Source organism: Phalaenopsis equestris, unplaced genomic scaffold (genome assembly GCF_001263595.1).
Source record: "Phalaenopsis equestris unplaced genomic scaffold, ASM126359v1 Scaffold000867, whole genome shotgun sequence".
NCBI classification, from domain to species: Eukaryota; Viridiplantae; Streptophyta; class Magnoliopsida; order Asparagales; family Orchidaceae; genus Phalaenopsis; species Phalaenopsis equestris.
The window spans coordinates 305,122-320,295 of NW_018165307.1; the positions used below are offsets into that span (position 1 = coordinate 305,122).

The 15,174-nt window shown below is 33.5% G+C and overlaps 1 protein-coding gene across 4 annotated transcripts; it reads left to right on the plus strand.

Annotated features, from left to right (window-relative positions):
• Nucleotides 1-7,966: 7,966 nt before the first annotated feature.
• Nucleotides 7,967-12,806, plus strand: LOC110031922 (transcription factor ABORTED MICROSPORES). 4 transcript variants are annotated; one of them, XM_020735364.1, is made up of 9 exons: nucleotides 7,967-8,042; nucleotides 8,431-8,531; nucleotides 8,608-8,805; nucleotides 8,884-8,956; nucleotides 9,084-9,161; nucleotides 10,598-11,041; nucleotides 11,278-11,541; nucleotides 12,132-12,308; nucleotides 12,388-12,806. In XM_020735364.1, the coding sequence occupies exons 2-9, from the start codon at nucleotides 8,443-8,445 to the stop codon at nucleotides 12,547-12,549; spliced, it is 1,485 nt and encodes a 494-aa protein (XP_020591023.1). In that variant the 5' UTR covers nucleotides 7,967-8,042; nucleotides 8,431-8,442; the 3' UTR covers nucleotides 12,550-12,806. The 4 variants fall into 4 exon arrangements, with proteins under 4 accessions (XP_020591023.1, XP_020591026.1, XP_020591025.1 ...); XM_020735367.1 differs by having other exon boundaries at nucleotides 8,884-8,932; XM_020735366.1 differs by lacking the exon at nucleotides 7,967-8,042 and adding an exon at nucleotides 8,212-8,360 and having other exon boundaries at nucleotides 8,423-8,531.
• The last annotated feature ends 2,368 nt before the right edge of the window (nucleotides 12,807-15,174 follow it).

Genomic DNA, 15,174 nt, shown 5'->3' on the forward strand with positions numbered 1-15,174 from the left:
AATTTGGTTAAAATGAATTGAAAAAAACTTTAAACACATGTTGGTTTGCCACTTAATATTTAAATTACATCATTTTAATAATCTATGAATATTCTTAAGTAAAGTATGAAGCTCTATGTTATGAATTTTTATTATTAACATATTAAAGTCAATCCTTCTAAATGACATTTATCTTCTTTTACTAGCATCAGATAAGTAGTTTGAAATAAATCAGAAATTCTAATTGGAGTTAACAAATTAAATTTAATCATCTGCTAAATTATGTGAGTTATTTTTAGGTTCAAAACATGATACATTTTTCTTAACCCCAAACTTGTCTTTTTCTAACATATGTATAACATGAAGTAGCATAAAAAATAAAATCCAGTTAAGTTGTGGGAAAAAGTAAATGGGGATAATCAATGAATCTCAGGAAGTAATGATGCATGAAATTAGGAAACAATTCCAAAATTTGGGGGTTCTTGACTTTTATCTCACAAGTAGAGACGAAATACTTCGTAGAGAGAAAAGGCTCCTAAACTAATCTAAATGAAAGTTTTAAGAAAACTTCAATGTAAATTTCAAAACAAATATAAGAAATAAAAATAAAGCTTACTTAACTCAGATAACACTTGGGTTTCCTCCCAATAAAGTGCTTAGTTTAAAGTCATCAACCATAAAAAATCTCAGAAACCATCCTAAACTAGGCCTCCAGGAACAAATTATTGATTCAATAATTCTTGATCTCTCACCTCAAATTTAGGTTTTCCTAGATTTTTTCTCTCATACTCAAGTGATATTATTCTCTCAATTCCATCCCACAAATAATAATCATGTTTTATCCACTGATTGAGGTTTTGTAATAACCTCCCACTTTTAATATGATAATCTTCAGTGATTCCAAGTGGCAGAATAAGGTGTTCTCCTATCAGGTCTTGATCATGTGGTTGGACTTCTCCTAAAGTAAGAGTAATATCATCATTAGTTAAATTCCTCCAAAACTTCATCAATTATCATTTTCTCCTCCAGATTCAACTCATTTAAGTCAATAGATTAGATTTTCACTACCTGAGCCACCAATTATGTTCTCTAATTTTGATCATTCATATAGGCTTGAAAAAGGTCAAAAGATTTTAAAACATTAAAGAAGACTTCCTGATCATTATCTCTTAGAATTACCTTCCCCTCCTAAACATCTATAATAGCTCTGCTAGTGATTAAGAAGGGTCTCCAAAAAATCACATGCATCTCTTTATCAGTGTTTGTATCAAAAATCATAAAATTAGCTAGAAAGGTGAATATTTCCACTGTGATAGATAGAATTTCAACTATTCCTAGAGGATGGGCCACAGATTGATCTGTTAATTGAAGTGTCAAATTGACAATTTTAAGTTCTCCTCTTCCAAGTTATTTGAAAATATTTAGAGGCATGAGATTTACACTAACACCTAGGTCAAAAAGAGCTTTTCCTTGAAATATAGTTCCTATGGCATAGAGAATCATAAAACTACTAGGATCTTTGATGGGCTTCTGTAACCTTTGAGCAAATAGAGGTGAAAGTTTTTAAGTTGGGTCAATCTGAATTATAAAGGTCACTTCCCCTAATAAAGTCTTACCACTGGTGCTCTCATCCTTATGGCTTGCTCCTTTTTCTTCTCCAGACCTCAGTCCTACATTTCACTGCTCCAAATTTTGGTCATTTGAATTTTCTCATTATTACAAGGTAGTGTTCTACGGGTTCTATTATTCATAAAGATTGTTAGTTGTCCTAATTGAGTTTCCAACTTTTTTATGGCTACAATATTGCTTTGTAAGGTGTTTCTCATTTGAATAATTAACTCCTCGAAGGTACATTCTTTTGGGATAGTTAAAAATTAGCCTGAAATCTATATGGGTATTTTTGTCCCTGGGAATGATTTTCTTGGCTTTGTCAACTACAAACATAGTTGCTTTGAGTGTTTCCCACTTGTTTTTGTTAATATTTCAAGAGAAATTTGGGTGGTTTCTCCAGCCTAGATTTTAGGTGTTGGAGTATGGATTACGGCATTGATTTTCTATGGAATTGATAGTCTCAAAGGCTAGCATACTTGGATCCACCATGTTCATTCATCATTCCATCACTGGGTGGTAATCCTTGCATAGGATTTATCCCCATATTATCCAAATTTCTAGAAATAGTAGCTACTTTGATTACAACAATAGTTGATACACCAGATTCATGTACACTCACTACTTTATGGGGGTAAATCTCTCAATATACCATTGAAAATTGCTTGTGGTCATTTCCTCTGTCAATTCATATGCTTCATTAAATGGTTTAGGAATCAATGATCCCTCTACAATGACATATATTATGGATCTTGGTGAACCTACCAATCCGTTATAAAAGGTTTGAATGATGAGCCAATCAGTTAGGGCATGGTGTGGGCATCTTCTGAGTAATTCTTTAAATCTCTACCAAGCTTCATAAATGAACGCTCCATTAATTTGGGTGAATGAGGTAATTTCATTCATAGGTTTTGTAGTTTTGGGTGGTGGAGATAATTTTGCCAGAAATTTTTTAGTGAGGCCATTATAGATGGTGAATTATCTGGGGCAAGAGAGTTAATCCATACCATAGTTTTTTTTTTCCTTAAAGAGAAAGGGAAAAGCCTAAGTCTAACAACATCGTTGGGGATACTATTGTACCAAAAAATGGTGCTCAGGCTAATTGAAGGTTTGGGTCCTCAGAAGAATGTCCTCCAAACCGATTATTCTAAACCATTTGAATTATGACAAGTCTCAATTCAAAGGTGTTGGCTTCTACATATGGGTAATTTATGCTCATATGGATTTCTTCAACAGATGGGTTAGCATACTCCCTAAGTGGTTTCATGATGAGTGTGTTAGCCATATCATTGGATGTTCAACAAGTGAATGTGCTCTCCTATATGTCTAAAGGTTTGATTGATCTCAGAGCCAAAGGGGCTAGATCATCCTCATCTCCTAAAACATAAAAGCAACAAGGAACTTTATGCAAAAATAATCACAACGACCCACATGAGTATGTTAACAAACACACATGCAATGTAAATATAATATAGAAGAAAGAAAACACAACAAATTTAACAACAAATATTTTTGTAGCTTTTTAGCTTTTTAACTTTTTTCTGCACCTGTAAGAAAGCAAGAGAAATACATATTTAGTAACAGAAATATTAAAAATAAAAAATATATGAAAATAAATGTGTCAAACTTAGATCATAAGTCTTTCAACTAAAGTTCTCCTAAAATTAAAAATAGTTATTAACGTTTTTCCCCGGCAATGGAACAAAAAAGTTAACGCACCGAAACTTATCGCAAATTAAGTTAACTGTACAATGCAAGTGCACATGTCAAGTAGTATGAGGTCTAAGAGTCCGCTTATCGATCTTACTAGGAAATTATTAACAATTATTTCTATAGAAAAAGCTCTAGCTTACTGATTTAGTGAACCAAGCTTGACATGATTGAAAAGAAGGTTCAAGTCCTAAGATTATAGGAAAATTAGAGTGAAGTGTAGGCAATACAAAAAAAAATAACGGGAAAGATCTTGTGAATTCTTTCAAAAATGATGAGGTGCGTGCCTCTATGACCCGAGGATCATGGCGATGTGACTTCCTAAATATTTTCCTACGTGATTGTTATCAATCAAGAATATATTACTCCTACCTATGTATAGATCAAAAGAAGCCTAGAATCCATGAAGTTGAGGCTTTCTCAATCTCTATGACATTCTGCATAAATGTTGTGATCCCCTGGAATGATTACATAATTCCACTAGACTGTCTATTATCTTGGAATTCCATAGTTAACCCTTCATTACACTATGAATGGTTTGATGTCGTAGTTTCATGAAATATTTTAACATCCTAGTTGGCTAGACTAGGAGCAAATGACATTCATAGGTTAACCAACAACATAGGTCTTGAAAGCACAAAAAAATACTAACAGAAAAATATTTCAAAAAAAATCATTATTAAATCCACTAACCCTGCATCACAGAGACACAAAGAAGAAATTAGCCAAGCCTCTTCAAAAAAATCAAAGCAAGGAAAACAGTGCAAGATTTTTTTGCAAGAAATAGAAATATGTTAAACTTATAATAACTTGTCATCTCCACAAGAGCAGCAATCCTTACTGTCATACAATAATCTCTCACAACTCACAAAATAAAGAAAAAATTACCATTGAAGGTTTCAACCAAGAGAGTAAGAAGACCTTCAAAAAAGTGCACAAATTCTCTCTAAATCCTACCTCCGGCAGCCTCCAACTCCTCTATACTCAAAAACCTCTCTATAAAGCTCTAGAAATCCTTTTTAAAGCCAAAATCATTAATTTAGCAAGCAAAATTCCTTCTAAAAGAGTTTTCTCCTCATTAGCAAGGTCACACCCAAAACTGGCATGGTCATGCTAGTGTGTCGGTCAGGGCGTCATGGTCACACTCAATGGCTGCATGGTCACACCGGAGGTCCGCAGGCTATGGTGTGATCTTGCTCAATCTGGCATGTTCACGCTGCTTCTTTATGATATGTGGCATGGTCACGCCACTTCCAGACATGGTCACACCACTTTATACCACTTTTTTGTTGAATTTTCTCGTTCTAAATTGCTTGTATTAAACACTTGAAACTTGCACGACATCAAGAAAAACCATTTCAAGCAAAAATCTGTGATAAATTAATGAAAATAATAGATAAAATACAGGAAAAAATATAAATATAATCACGTAAAACTGACACATATCAATCACGTACACCAGTTATCAACTGAAGCACCTTTTTCTATCCCTAAGACTCTTCAAAAAACTCACAAAGTACTTTTTTCTATAACATGAGGCTCCACCATTCATCCCATGCTCTGCAAAAAATCCTAAGTTTTAAGGTAGGAAAGAAGATGTCCTCGTTGGTGATAAAGTTATGTTTAAAAGTTAAAGTACCATATCCTCATATAGTTGATTTTAGGTTAGAAACCTCTTCTTAACCTACTTCACCCATTTCAAGGAAGGTGACACAACCTCAAGAAGTAGTAGAACCTAAACTTGAGATTATCATGATAGAAGTTGATCTTAAAGTAGAAGAAATGTATATTGATATAGAACTGAAGTACTTTCTTATTAATCTAAAGAATGTTAGAGGTCAACTTATTGATGAAGTCCTATTTGAATTGTATGCTAACATTAAACAAATCAATTAAGAGGATGAATCCATAAAATATTCAGAAGAAACTACCACTAATGTGATAGTTGAGACCAGAGCTTTAATTGAGAGAGTGACAAGATAAAGTTAACCTACAAGATGTTGTCATTGAGGAAGGTGTTACACCAGCCCTAGCAAGAAAAATTTTAAATCAGTTAAGGTATCAAGATAAACTAATAGAAAGATTGGAGAAAAATATGAATGAGATAACGAATGTTATCCATGTGAATCAAAAACCCATCTCGAAACTAGTACTTGCATATCACCAGGATATTTTTGTTGGAATTAAATTTTAATGTCACACATGTTGGTTATCTACTTACATGGTATGAGACTATATTACAATGATACATATCTTCCCAAAACTTAGGACATCCTTAAAACAAGGTTTAAGTTGGTGTAGCCATGCCTAAAAGTGGTTACTCGTTTGCATTAATTCTTGAATTCACACATGTTAAATATTTATTTTAATATTAATAAATAATAATTAATTTATAAATAACCTCCCATGGTTCAAGGTATCCATAAACTCTTCAGCAGATGTTTTAGTCACAAAACCATAGTTTGAACTGGTGTAGTCATGCATGGAAGTGGTTATCTATTGGCATTAATTCTTGATGACACACATGTTTGATATCCATTTTAAATTTTTAGGACTATATGCCATCTATAAGTAGCCTCCCATGATCCAAGGGATCCACAACTCCCTTGAGTGGATGTTTCTGTCACGAAACTAGGTTTTGAGTTGGTGTAACCGTGTCTGGAAGTGGTTACCCTTGATTGGAATCAATTTTGATGTCACACATAATTGATGTGTATTTGAATAATATGGGACTATATTCCACTCATATGTAGTTTTTTAGCTCAAAATATCCAAAAAATCTCTCAGACGTGTGTTTAGGTTGAAAATAATGCCTAAATGGATACACCAGTGCATTTAGGAAGGCTTGGTTTTCCATCAAGCACTTCTTGGTTTATATGTGTGAGCATGCATATGTTTTTCATATACATCCATAGTGTTTGAAATTACATATAATATTTTAAAAGATTTGTAAGAAAATTTTATTTTGATGTTATGTTTATAATGTAATATTGATGATATGTTTTATGTCATGCTTTTGAATTAATGTCAAGCATGCATGAAATTATTTATTTTGTATAATGCTCATGGTTTAAACTCATGTATGTGTGAAAAATTTATTTTGCATTGTGCTTGTGAGTCGAGGTTATGCATGTGTGAAATTTGCACCTTTTGTTGTATTTGTGTTATAACCTTGTGTTTGTATCTTCTATTATTTTACACAACTTCATGGTGCACTTGCATTGTTTACACAACATTATGGTGTACTTGCATGTGCACATCATGTTGCCTTTGTGCATATCATATGAGTGCAGCATCATATGCATTTTCACCAACACATTGACTTTCTTATCATTTTCACATGTTATCATATGCTCATGATTAATGCTTGCATAAAATATAGAGATGGATAGCCCGCAAAACCCATCTCATATATCATTTAATGTGTATGTACTACATGTGTCCAGCTATGACATCCTATCTATGCATACATGATCACTTCACCTAGCGTAACTGTGTGTTGCATAGATTCTTGCTTACTATTCGTGCACGATCATTTACCTCATATGATCATGTTAGGTAAGCAAGTGACATGTATCCTTACAAGTATCTTGGTGTAAGTGCTTACACTTAGCCTAGAACGCATACCCAACTCATCATTTTTGTGCTTGATTATGACTGCTCACACATCTTTAAGGAACTTTTATCTTGTCAAATCATTAGTTTTGTTCTTATATTTGCTTGCTCGCATCTTGATAGAGCATACATATCATGGAAAATTATTTAAGCATATTACTTATAATTGGTCATACCTAGCTAGTTAGAGCGATCATATCATGTTAGAATTTTGTGTTTTGCATCATTTTCACCTATCACCTAGATGGCAAACCACCTTTTATCACATTGCAGTCAACACATGTATGATTATGTTAATAAGCCATGAGATCAAACATGTGTCACTTATTTCTTTTTTTTAGTAAAAAATATTATTTTCATGTTAACATTATCCAAACACATTTTAAACATAATTTTAAACTAAAGCATCTATATTTTGGAACAAAAGTAAGGTCAAGCTTTAAAAAATATTTTTCTTGTCTCTTACAATCTAAAATTAAAAAATCATAAAATTTTACTTATATTATTTATACTTCGTTCTATATGTTTTGCTTGTCTCTATCACCCTTTTAATCCAACTCATTCTATTTGACTTTAGTGCTTTATTGATTTTGTCTGGGTATAGAAATTTTCATGTAAAAATATATTTATTTGATTTGTTTATGATGATCCACACTTGTCTTGTGGATGCATTCATATTGAATCTAAAATAATAATTTTTTAATCTACTCATTAAAATTAAATTAGAGGCATGTTTTCTTTATCAAGCATCTGTTAGAGTCATCTTCTAGTATAATAAATCTTAATGAACAATTTTTTTTTAGTTGACTTGGATCCTCTTTATTTTTAATTTTTAAAATTAAAAATTAATATTAATGATCGTTTTTTATTTTTATTTTTTATTTTTGTAAAATTTCCCATAATACCAATTGACAACTAGCAAACTTGTCTTCTCTTGTGATAGTTTAGAGAGAGAGAGAGAGAGAGAGAATCTCACACTTTTAGTGCATTGCACCTACCCAAACAAAGTATGCTAGAAAAAGAAGAGGCTCCTAAGCTTTTTGCCCTTTTCAATCAAACCAGCATCAGCCAATTCCAATCTTCTCTGATCCCTACCCTTCCACTTCGCTCCACCCTTTTTCTTCTTAAAGGTAACGTGGCCTTCTGCAACTAGTACGTCCCCTCAATGATGCTGCAGTTATCCATAGCTATCAACTGATTCTCTCTCTCTCTCTCTCTTTCTCTCTGTGTAAAATTTTTCTCCTCCTTTATTATTGCTCCAGTACAGTCAAACAGAAAGAAACAGAGTACTGTGAGAAAGAAGAGAACCTCTACTTTACTACAAAGAGAGAGAGAGACAGTGATTTTGTTCTGCTAGAGAGGAGTTATTTTGCTGCCTTTTGATATTTATTGTGTCTCTTTCGTCCACTTACTGACAAAGCATAACAATCTTCCCGTTATATTTGAATGTATTTCTCTTCATATATAGCTTTGGGGTTTGGAATGGTGGATTTTAGGCGATTAATTATAGTGCTGCAGGGAACTGGAGAAATGAAAGCCATGGTAGAACGTTTGAGGCCTCTTGTGGGAGCTAATGCTTGGGATTACTGTATTTTGTGGATGCTATCACAAGATAATAGGTAAATTTAGCTTATAATTGATTTCTTAATTTTGATAATATAATTATAAGTCTGATTTCTTGCCTTAATGATTAAGGTTGTTGGAATGGATGGGCTGCTGCTGTGGAGGGAGAGAGAGAGGAGAGTCTTACCAAAGTGGAGATTATCCCACAGATCAGCCATGTAGAGATATTGCTACTTCCCCACACCAAAGAACAAGGGCTTGCGATGAGCTCTCAGAATTCCCTTCATCCATTCCCATGGACGATTGCTTAGCCTATCTTCCATCTTTCAGGTTTAAACCAATTCCATATTTACACTCCATTCTTCTTTCTAAAATATTTTATAAGCCATGGAATTCATTTTGAAGCAGGAATTATGCAGAAACATTGGTATCAAACCAGTTCTCATGGCAAACCAATGTGAGCGACTCCTTCGGTTCACTTGTAAGCTAAAGAATATCATGATCTTATCTTATGCAAAACTTATAAGACTTTGGAACTTTACTAATCTAAGTAGCAGTGATTTATTAATATGCTCTTTATGATAAAATCAAATTTGCTTAATTTGCAGGAGAAGGAAGCTGCAAGGACCAGGGTATTGATTCCCATTCCGGCCGGTGGCCTGGTTGAGCTCTTCGCTTGGAAACATGTAAGGTCTTCTGTTGGGGAAATATTTGCGTTCGCAATACGCATGCAAAGTTGCATACGTAATAACTCCCGCAAAAACTTTTGCTTCGTAGTTATTAGGGGTTATTGGGAGATTATTGAAGTATTAATTCTAATAACTTATAACCCTAATAACCTTTCAATAACCTTCGCGGGTTCTATTTGAAGTTATTATGAGGATATTATGGGAGTTAATGGAGTATGCACACAGAACTACGTGCTAGGAGTAAAAACCTGAAGTACTTTTTTATAAGGGATAATAGTGAGCTTTCAAGTTCATGCACAAAATTAGGCATGTATATTCTTTCACAATTTCCTCTGCGATATTTTCCAGCTGCCATATTTTCGCAGTGCGCTAACAGTTATAATTCTGGATCACTATAATAGAGTCAATAATAAAAACTAAAAGACAAATTAAGAAAAAAATTAATCTTATTTTTTTGTAATTGATTTTGTTTATAATAAATCCTAGCTTTTATGCAAAGGTTCATGCCTGCTGGGTGACAAACAACAAAATTCCACGTTATGTATAAAGTCTAAATCATCCAGCCTTCAACAGCAATCTTTACGTGTCTTCCTCGTGCTCTTCCTTTTCTTTTTTATCTATCTCATGCTTCCAGCCTATAACGGAATGAAAAGAAATCTCTGCTTAACGAATTCCTCTCAATGGAATATATTTTTCCCATATAAATTAACAAAATTATGAGTATAAATATATATTCAATTCAAATTTTATTCAGGTTGAGTATATTTTTAGATAAATGTAATACAAATTTTGACTGAGAGATCTTGCACTGAACTCCTGGCATAATAATTTAGTAGTATAATATCTATTACATCTATCACTCAAATTTTCTCCTCCAAAAAAATGAGTTATTTTCAATTTTTTTTCTTCAAATTATATTCATAAGTTTTTTTTATCATAAGAAACTTATCTCAATATCCGATCTCCGAAAATTATTTGCTCAGAATTCTTTCTGATAGCCGTTCATCGCTCAAGATGACGTCGTCTTCGAAACCACTTCAATAAGTTCCACAAAAACACCTTCTTTCATGCGAGAAATATTTGTGTCCGTAACACGCAGATAATAACTCTGCATGCGTACTTTATTAATCTCGTAATAACTTCAACTTGTAAATAACATCGAAATAGAGCCCGCGAAGGTTATTGGAAGGTTATTAGAATTAATACCTCAATAACCTCTCAATAACCCTCTAATAACTGCGAAGCGAAGGTTATCGCGGGGTTATTACGCATGCAGCTCTGCTTGCATGTTAGGTACGCAAAAACTCATTCTAAAACAATTCTAAACATAAAGATGCTCATAATATTCAAAAAAAAATCTCAATCTCACTCTCTTTTTCTCTCTCTTTTTCTATGCGTGGAACAAAAACCACAAAACTCCATTAATCAAACAGATGGTCGAAGACCAACAAAGCATCAACTTCGTCGTCTCTCAATGCCATCCTTCCCCCTACGAATCCATAACCCGCGCCGCCGCCAGTTGCCAAGAGCTCGAACCCCTCAACGACTGCCACTACCCACCACCCGCTGCCGACCACCAAACCCTTCCATGGGACATCACCTGCGACCAATTTCGCCACTACAACTCATCCCTTATCGGAGCGTACGAGCAAGCACCGCTGATGATAAGTTGTGCAGAGAACTCGGAGGGGGTGGAAGTAGAGAAGGATTTGGGGCTGGATGGGAGTGATCAGGGGGAGGATGAGGATGAACAGGGACGGGCCGGGCGAGGCGGAAAGCGGCATCATTCGAAGAATTTGCTTGCGGAGAGAAAAAGAAGGAAGAAGCTCAATGATCGGCTCTATGCTCTTCGTGCACTTGTTCCGAACATCACAAAGGTAAGTTCTTTAAATAATTGATTGTTTTTTAGGATTGTTTGATGTCATGCTTGTGATATTAGACTTCCATATATAGTAATGAAGAAAGCATATTGTTTTGCTATATATAAATATATAAAAAAACATATATTATTCTGATAAGGTAAAAGACAAGTAAAAATATTTTAAAAAAAGCTCCATCAAAAAGTACGTAACAACAAATGAATGAAGATTATTTACTTGAATATTTATAATAGATGGATCGAGCTTCAATCCTGGGGGATGCAATCGAGTATGTGATGGAGTTGCAGAAGCAGATCAAAGACCTGCAGAAAGAGCTGGAGGAAGCCACTCCTGATGGCGATGACGTTGCAAAACAGTTGGGAAGCAACAACAACAGTAACTGTCAGTTGGAGGTCTCAAACCCTAATGATGATTCTCTAAATAGCGCAAAGATGGTGCCATCGACGTTGGCTACGACCACTAAAACCCCTACCGATGACAAAGGGCCGCAGATGGAGGTGAAGCTCTTCTATTTTACTTTCGTTTCCTATACTATAAGTACTATTTGTATATGCATATAGTTATGTACATGTTTAGATTTATTTAATTCAGTTATAGTTATACTCGGAATTGAAATAAACATAATGACTAAAGTTAAATAATTAGCCACATGTTATTAAAAATTAGGAAAAGTACATGATACATACCGCATATTCTTATGTTTTACATGTCCAACATCAAAAGTTTGATATTTACATTTATCACATCATGATGTCATAAATTTGTGCTTGAAAATGTGTATTTCATTTTTAAATGGCGGTGATAATGATATTTTTGATATAATATTAAAGATTTGAATAGTTCACATGTAAATATGAATTTTTAGTTGTTAGATAAGTAAAAGTTGTGCACAACTGTGTGAAATGTATGTAAATGCCCCTAAAAGTTATTATTAAAATCCTTAATGATATAAGGTTTGATTATGAAATGAAATATGTAGTTAAATATGTTTATTTTAGTTTGAATTTTAGAGAATACATTTAAATATAATTTTAAGTTAATTTTTGTCCAACTCTCAGCGAAATATATAACTTACCATGCATTGTAGCCTCTTGTTGAGGTGCGACCAGTGGAAGGCAATGAGTTCTTTTTGAAGGTGTTTTGTGAACAAAGGCCTGGTGGATTTGTGAGGTTAATGGAGGCAATGAGCTCCTTGGGGCTAGAGGTCACCAATGCTAATGTTACCACCTTCAAGGCTCTTGTACTTAATGTTTTCAGAGTGGAGGTAATTTCTTACCTTAGAATAACTACTGCATAAATTTATATTTAAAATAAACAATTAATTACTTTAATTTTTGGTATAGAAAAGAAATAGTGAAGGAGTTCAAGCAGAGCAACTGAGAGATTCATTACTGGAAGTGACGAGAGAAGCAGGAGGAGAATGGATGGAAATAGTCTCTAATGATATCATGAAAGATTTTCACCACCACCATGGTCGCCTCAATGACCAATACCATCTTCATTGATTGCATATCTATGAGTTATTGTGGTATTGAATGTTTATTTGCCTCAATAAGTAGTGAAATTATGTTTGATGTAATGTAATTGTTAAGGAGAGAATAGTTTATAATATCACAAGTTTAGATTGGTTTCCCCATAAGATTTTATTAAAGGGAGCTAAGTGGATGTTGTGGTTACATGCATATTTATTTTTGTAATGATCATTTTGTGTTGCATGAATTTTATTGTATCAGAACACGTAAAGGGAATGTAGCTTTTCACATTCATGGAAATGTTTGTTGGAAATCAAAGGCTATCTTGATAGGAGGAATGCTAAGAAAGAAGATGAACACAACTTAAAAGTGTCACTTTCATTTCACTATATTTTCTTCTTGATGATTCAATTTCAAGCTCATCGCATCTTTTTATACTAATGATCACCCTCATTAGGATTGTGTCCACACAATTCAATCTTATAGCTACTATTGAATCTTTAGAATATTCTTCTATCTTTTGTTACAAAAGTCATTAATTACATATTATAGAATTTTTTATATCACTCTTTTAAATTATTTCTCTATAACATTTTAAGACTTTTTTTTAGAAAATTCTTAGAGTTTTCTAAAGAAAATTCTAGATTATGGGCTCAATTAAAGCCCAATTTCATATGGGACAAAATATTCAAGTTTAATTTTCAATGCTAGTTATTAACTTTCTTTGTCATCTCGATTAATGTTCTTGTCCTGATCACAAAATCTTCATACTTAAGCGATTCGACAAATAGCAATTTCATATGGGACAAAATATTCTAGTTTAATTTTCAATGCTCCTTATTAACTTTCTTTGTCATCTCGATTAATCTTCTTGTCCTGGTCACAAAATCTTCATACTTAAGCGATTCGACAAATAAATTATCTATTTTATCATGACATTGTATATGTTGCATTTTCCTATGAAGCTGCCTCTAATGATATGATAGCTTATGTCGATATGTTTACTTTGATCATGAAAAATAGGATTTTTAGCCAAAGTAATAAATGAATTGTCATCGACATAAATCTTCATTTGCTCTTTTTGTGGTAGTCTTAACTCCTCAAATAATTTTCAATGTTAAATTATATGACACACACATGAAGTTGCAGTAACATACTCAACTTCACAAATCAAAAGGGTTGCGATTGGTTGCATCTTTGACACCCGAGTAAAAATAGTGTCTCCCATATAGAGCATGTGCATTATGGTGCTTTTCTTCTTATTGAAGTCTCTGGCTCAAATGTTATCACTTTATCTGACAAGCTTGAAATCATTTGATGATGAATAAAATAAGTCAGTCAATTATACATTTGAAATAGCAAAGAATACTCTTAATATCCTTCAATTGAGTAGCAATTAGAGCCTCCATATAGTGAATAATTAACAAGTCTAATGGTATAAAGAATGTCAGGTCGATCGCCAAATTTTAATTTGTCGGTTATTTTAAAAATAATTTAAATTTAATGTGCATATATTTTTAGTGCAAACCCTTATAGTTAATTACTTCCTAAATGATCATAGTCACTTAAGAAAACTCTCAGTTGAGATTAAGGGTTTCATCTTCAAAAAATTAATGTTTAGTTTTCACAAATGTTTATAGTTAAATCAAATAGGAATGACTCAAATAGGAACACTTATTTTTTTGAAATCTAAAGGAGTGAAGAGTAGGGGACGTCACTGATCCTGAGCCGGACCTCAATGACTTCCCACATCATCCTATTATTTGGCTTTTATATTTTGGAAGTGACACTATTTAAATGTTCCAAATCCTGCAATTTATTTAGAGTTTATGACTTATATTCGCATAATATACAATACTGCAGATAACCTAGGAAGATATGAGGGTTTATGTCATACCGAACGACTACCTTAGAATCCTAAAAAGTATAGAGCTTATATCGCACAATATTTGATCGGGCAAAAACCTATAAAGTATAGAGCTTATATCACACAATATATGATCGCAGATAACATGTTGATTCACGTTGTGTCTTACAAACTACCTTAAAGTTCTATGGGTTTGTTTTGTTTAGAACTACATAAAGTTTAGTTGAAGGTTGTCCGTCGCTTCATGTTTCAGTCTTGGTCATCACTTGAAGTTGTCCATTGTCTGCTTGCATCCTCATCCCATTTCTCAGAAAGCTTGCTCCAAGCTCCTCGTGGTGATGACATTGGGTTTGAAGAAATGTGTTTAGATATGCATTATTATTGATTTACTGGCTTTGCTACAGAGTTTCTCCTAAATAGGTGTCATACTGTTCTCTACCCTAGAGGTCTCTACAATTATAGCAAATAATAGACTGGTAACAATGCATGCATAAATATGATATATGCAGTAGAGTGCATTAAAAGAGAAAGTGTGGTAAAAAAGAGAGTGGTAGTACGTCCCTGATGTCTTTAACATTGCTGCAAAAGGTTAGTATTAAAGGTAAAGCATATAAATAGTGACAAGAATTAAACCAACATGAAAGATATGAAAATGTGTGCATATAAAAGATCAAGTAGCACATATTTGAAAGATCAGGGCGGACCAAAAGAATTCAAGTTCGGGGTAGGCTCACACTCATACTTCTCGAGGGGCATCCGTAGGCAACCATAAGCAATTTGTGTGCTTTGTC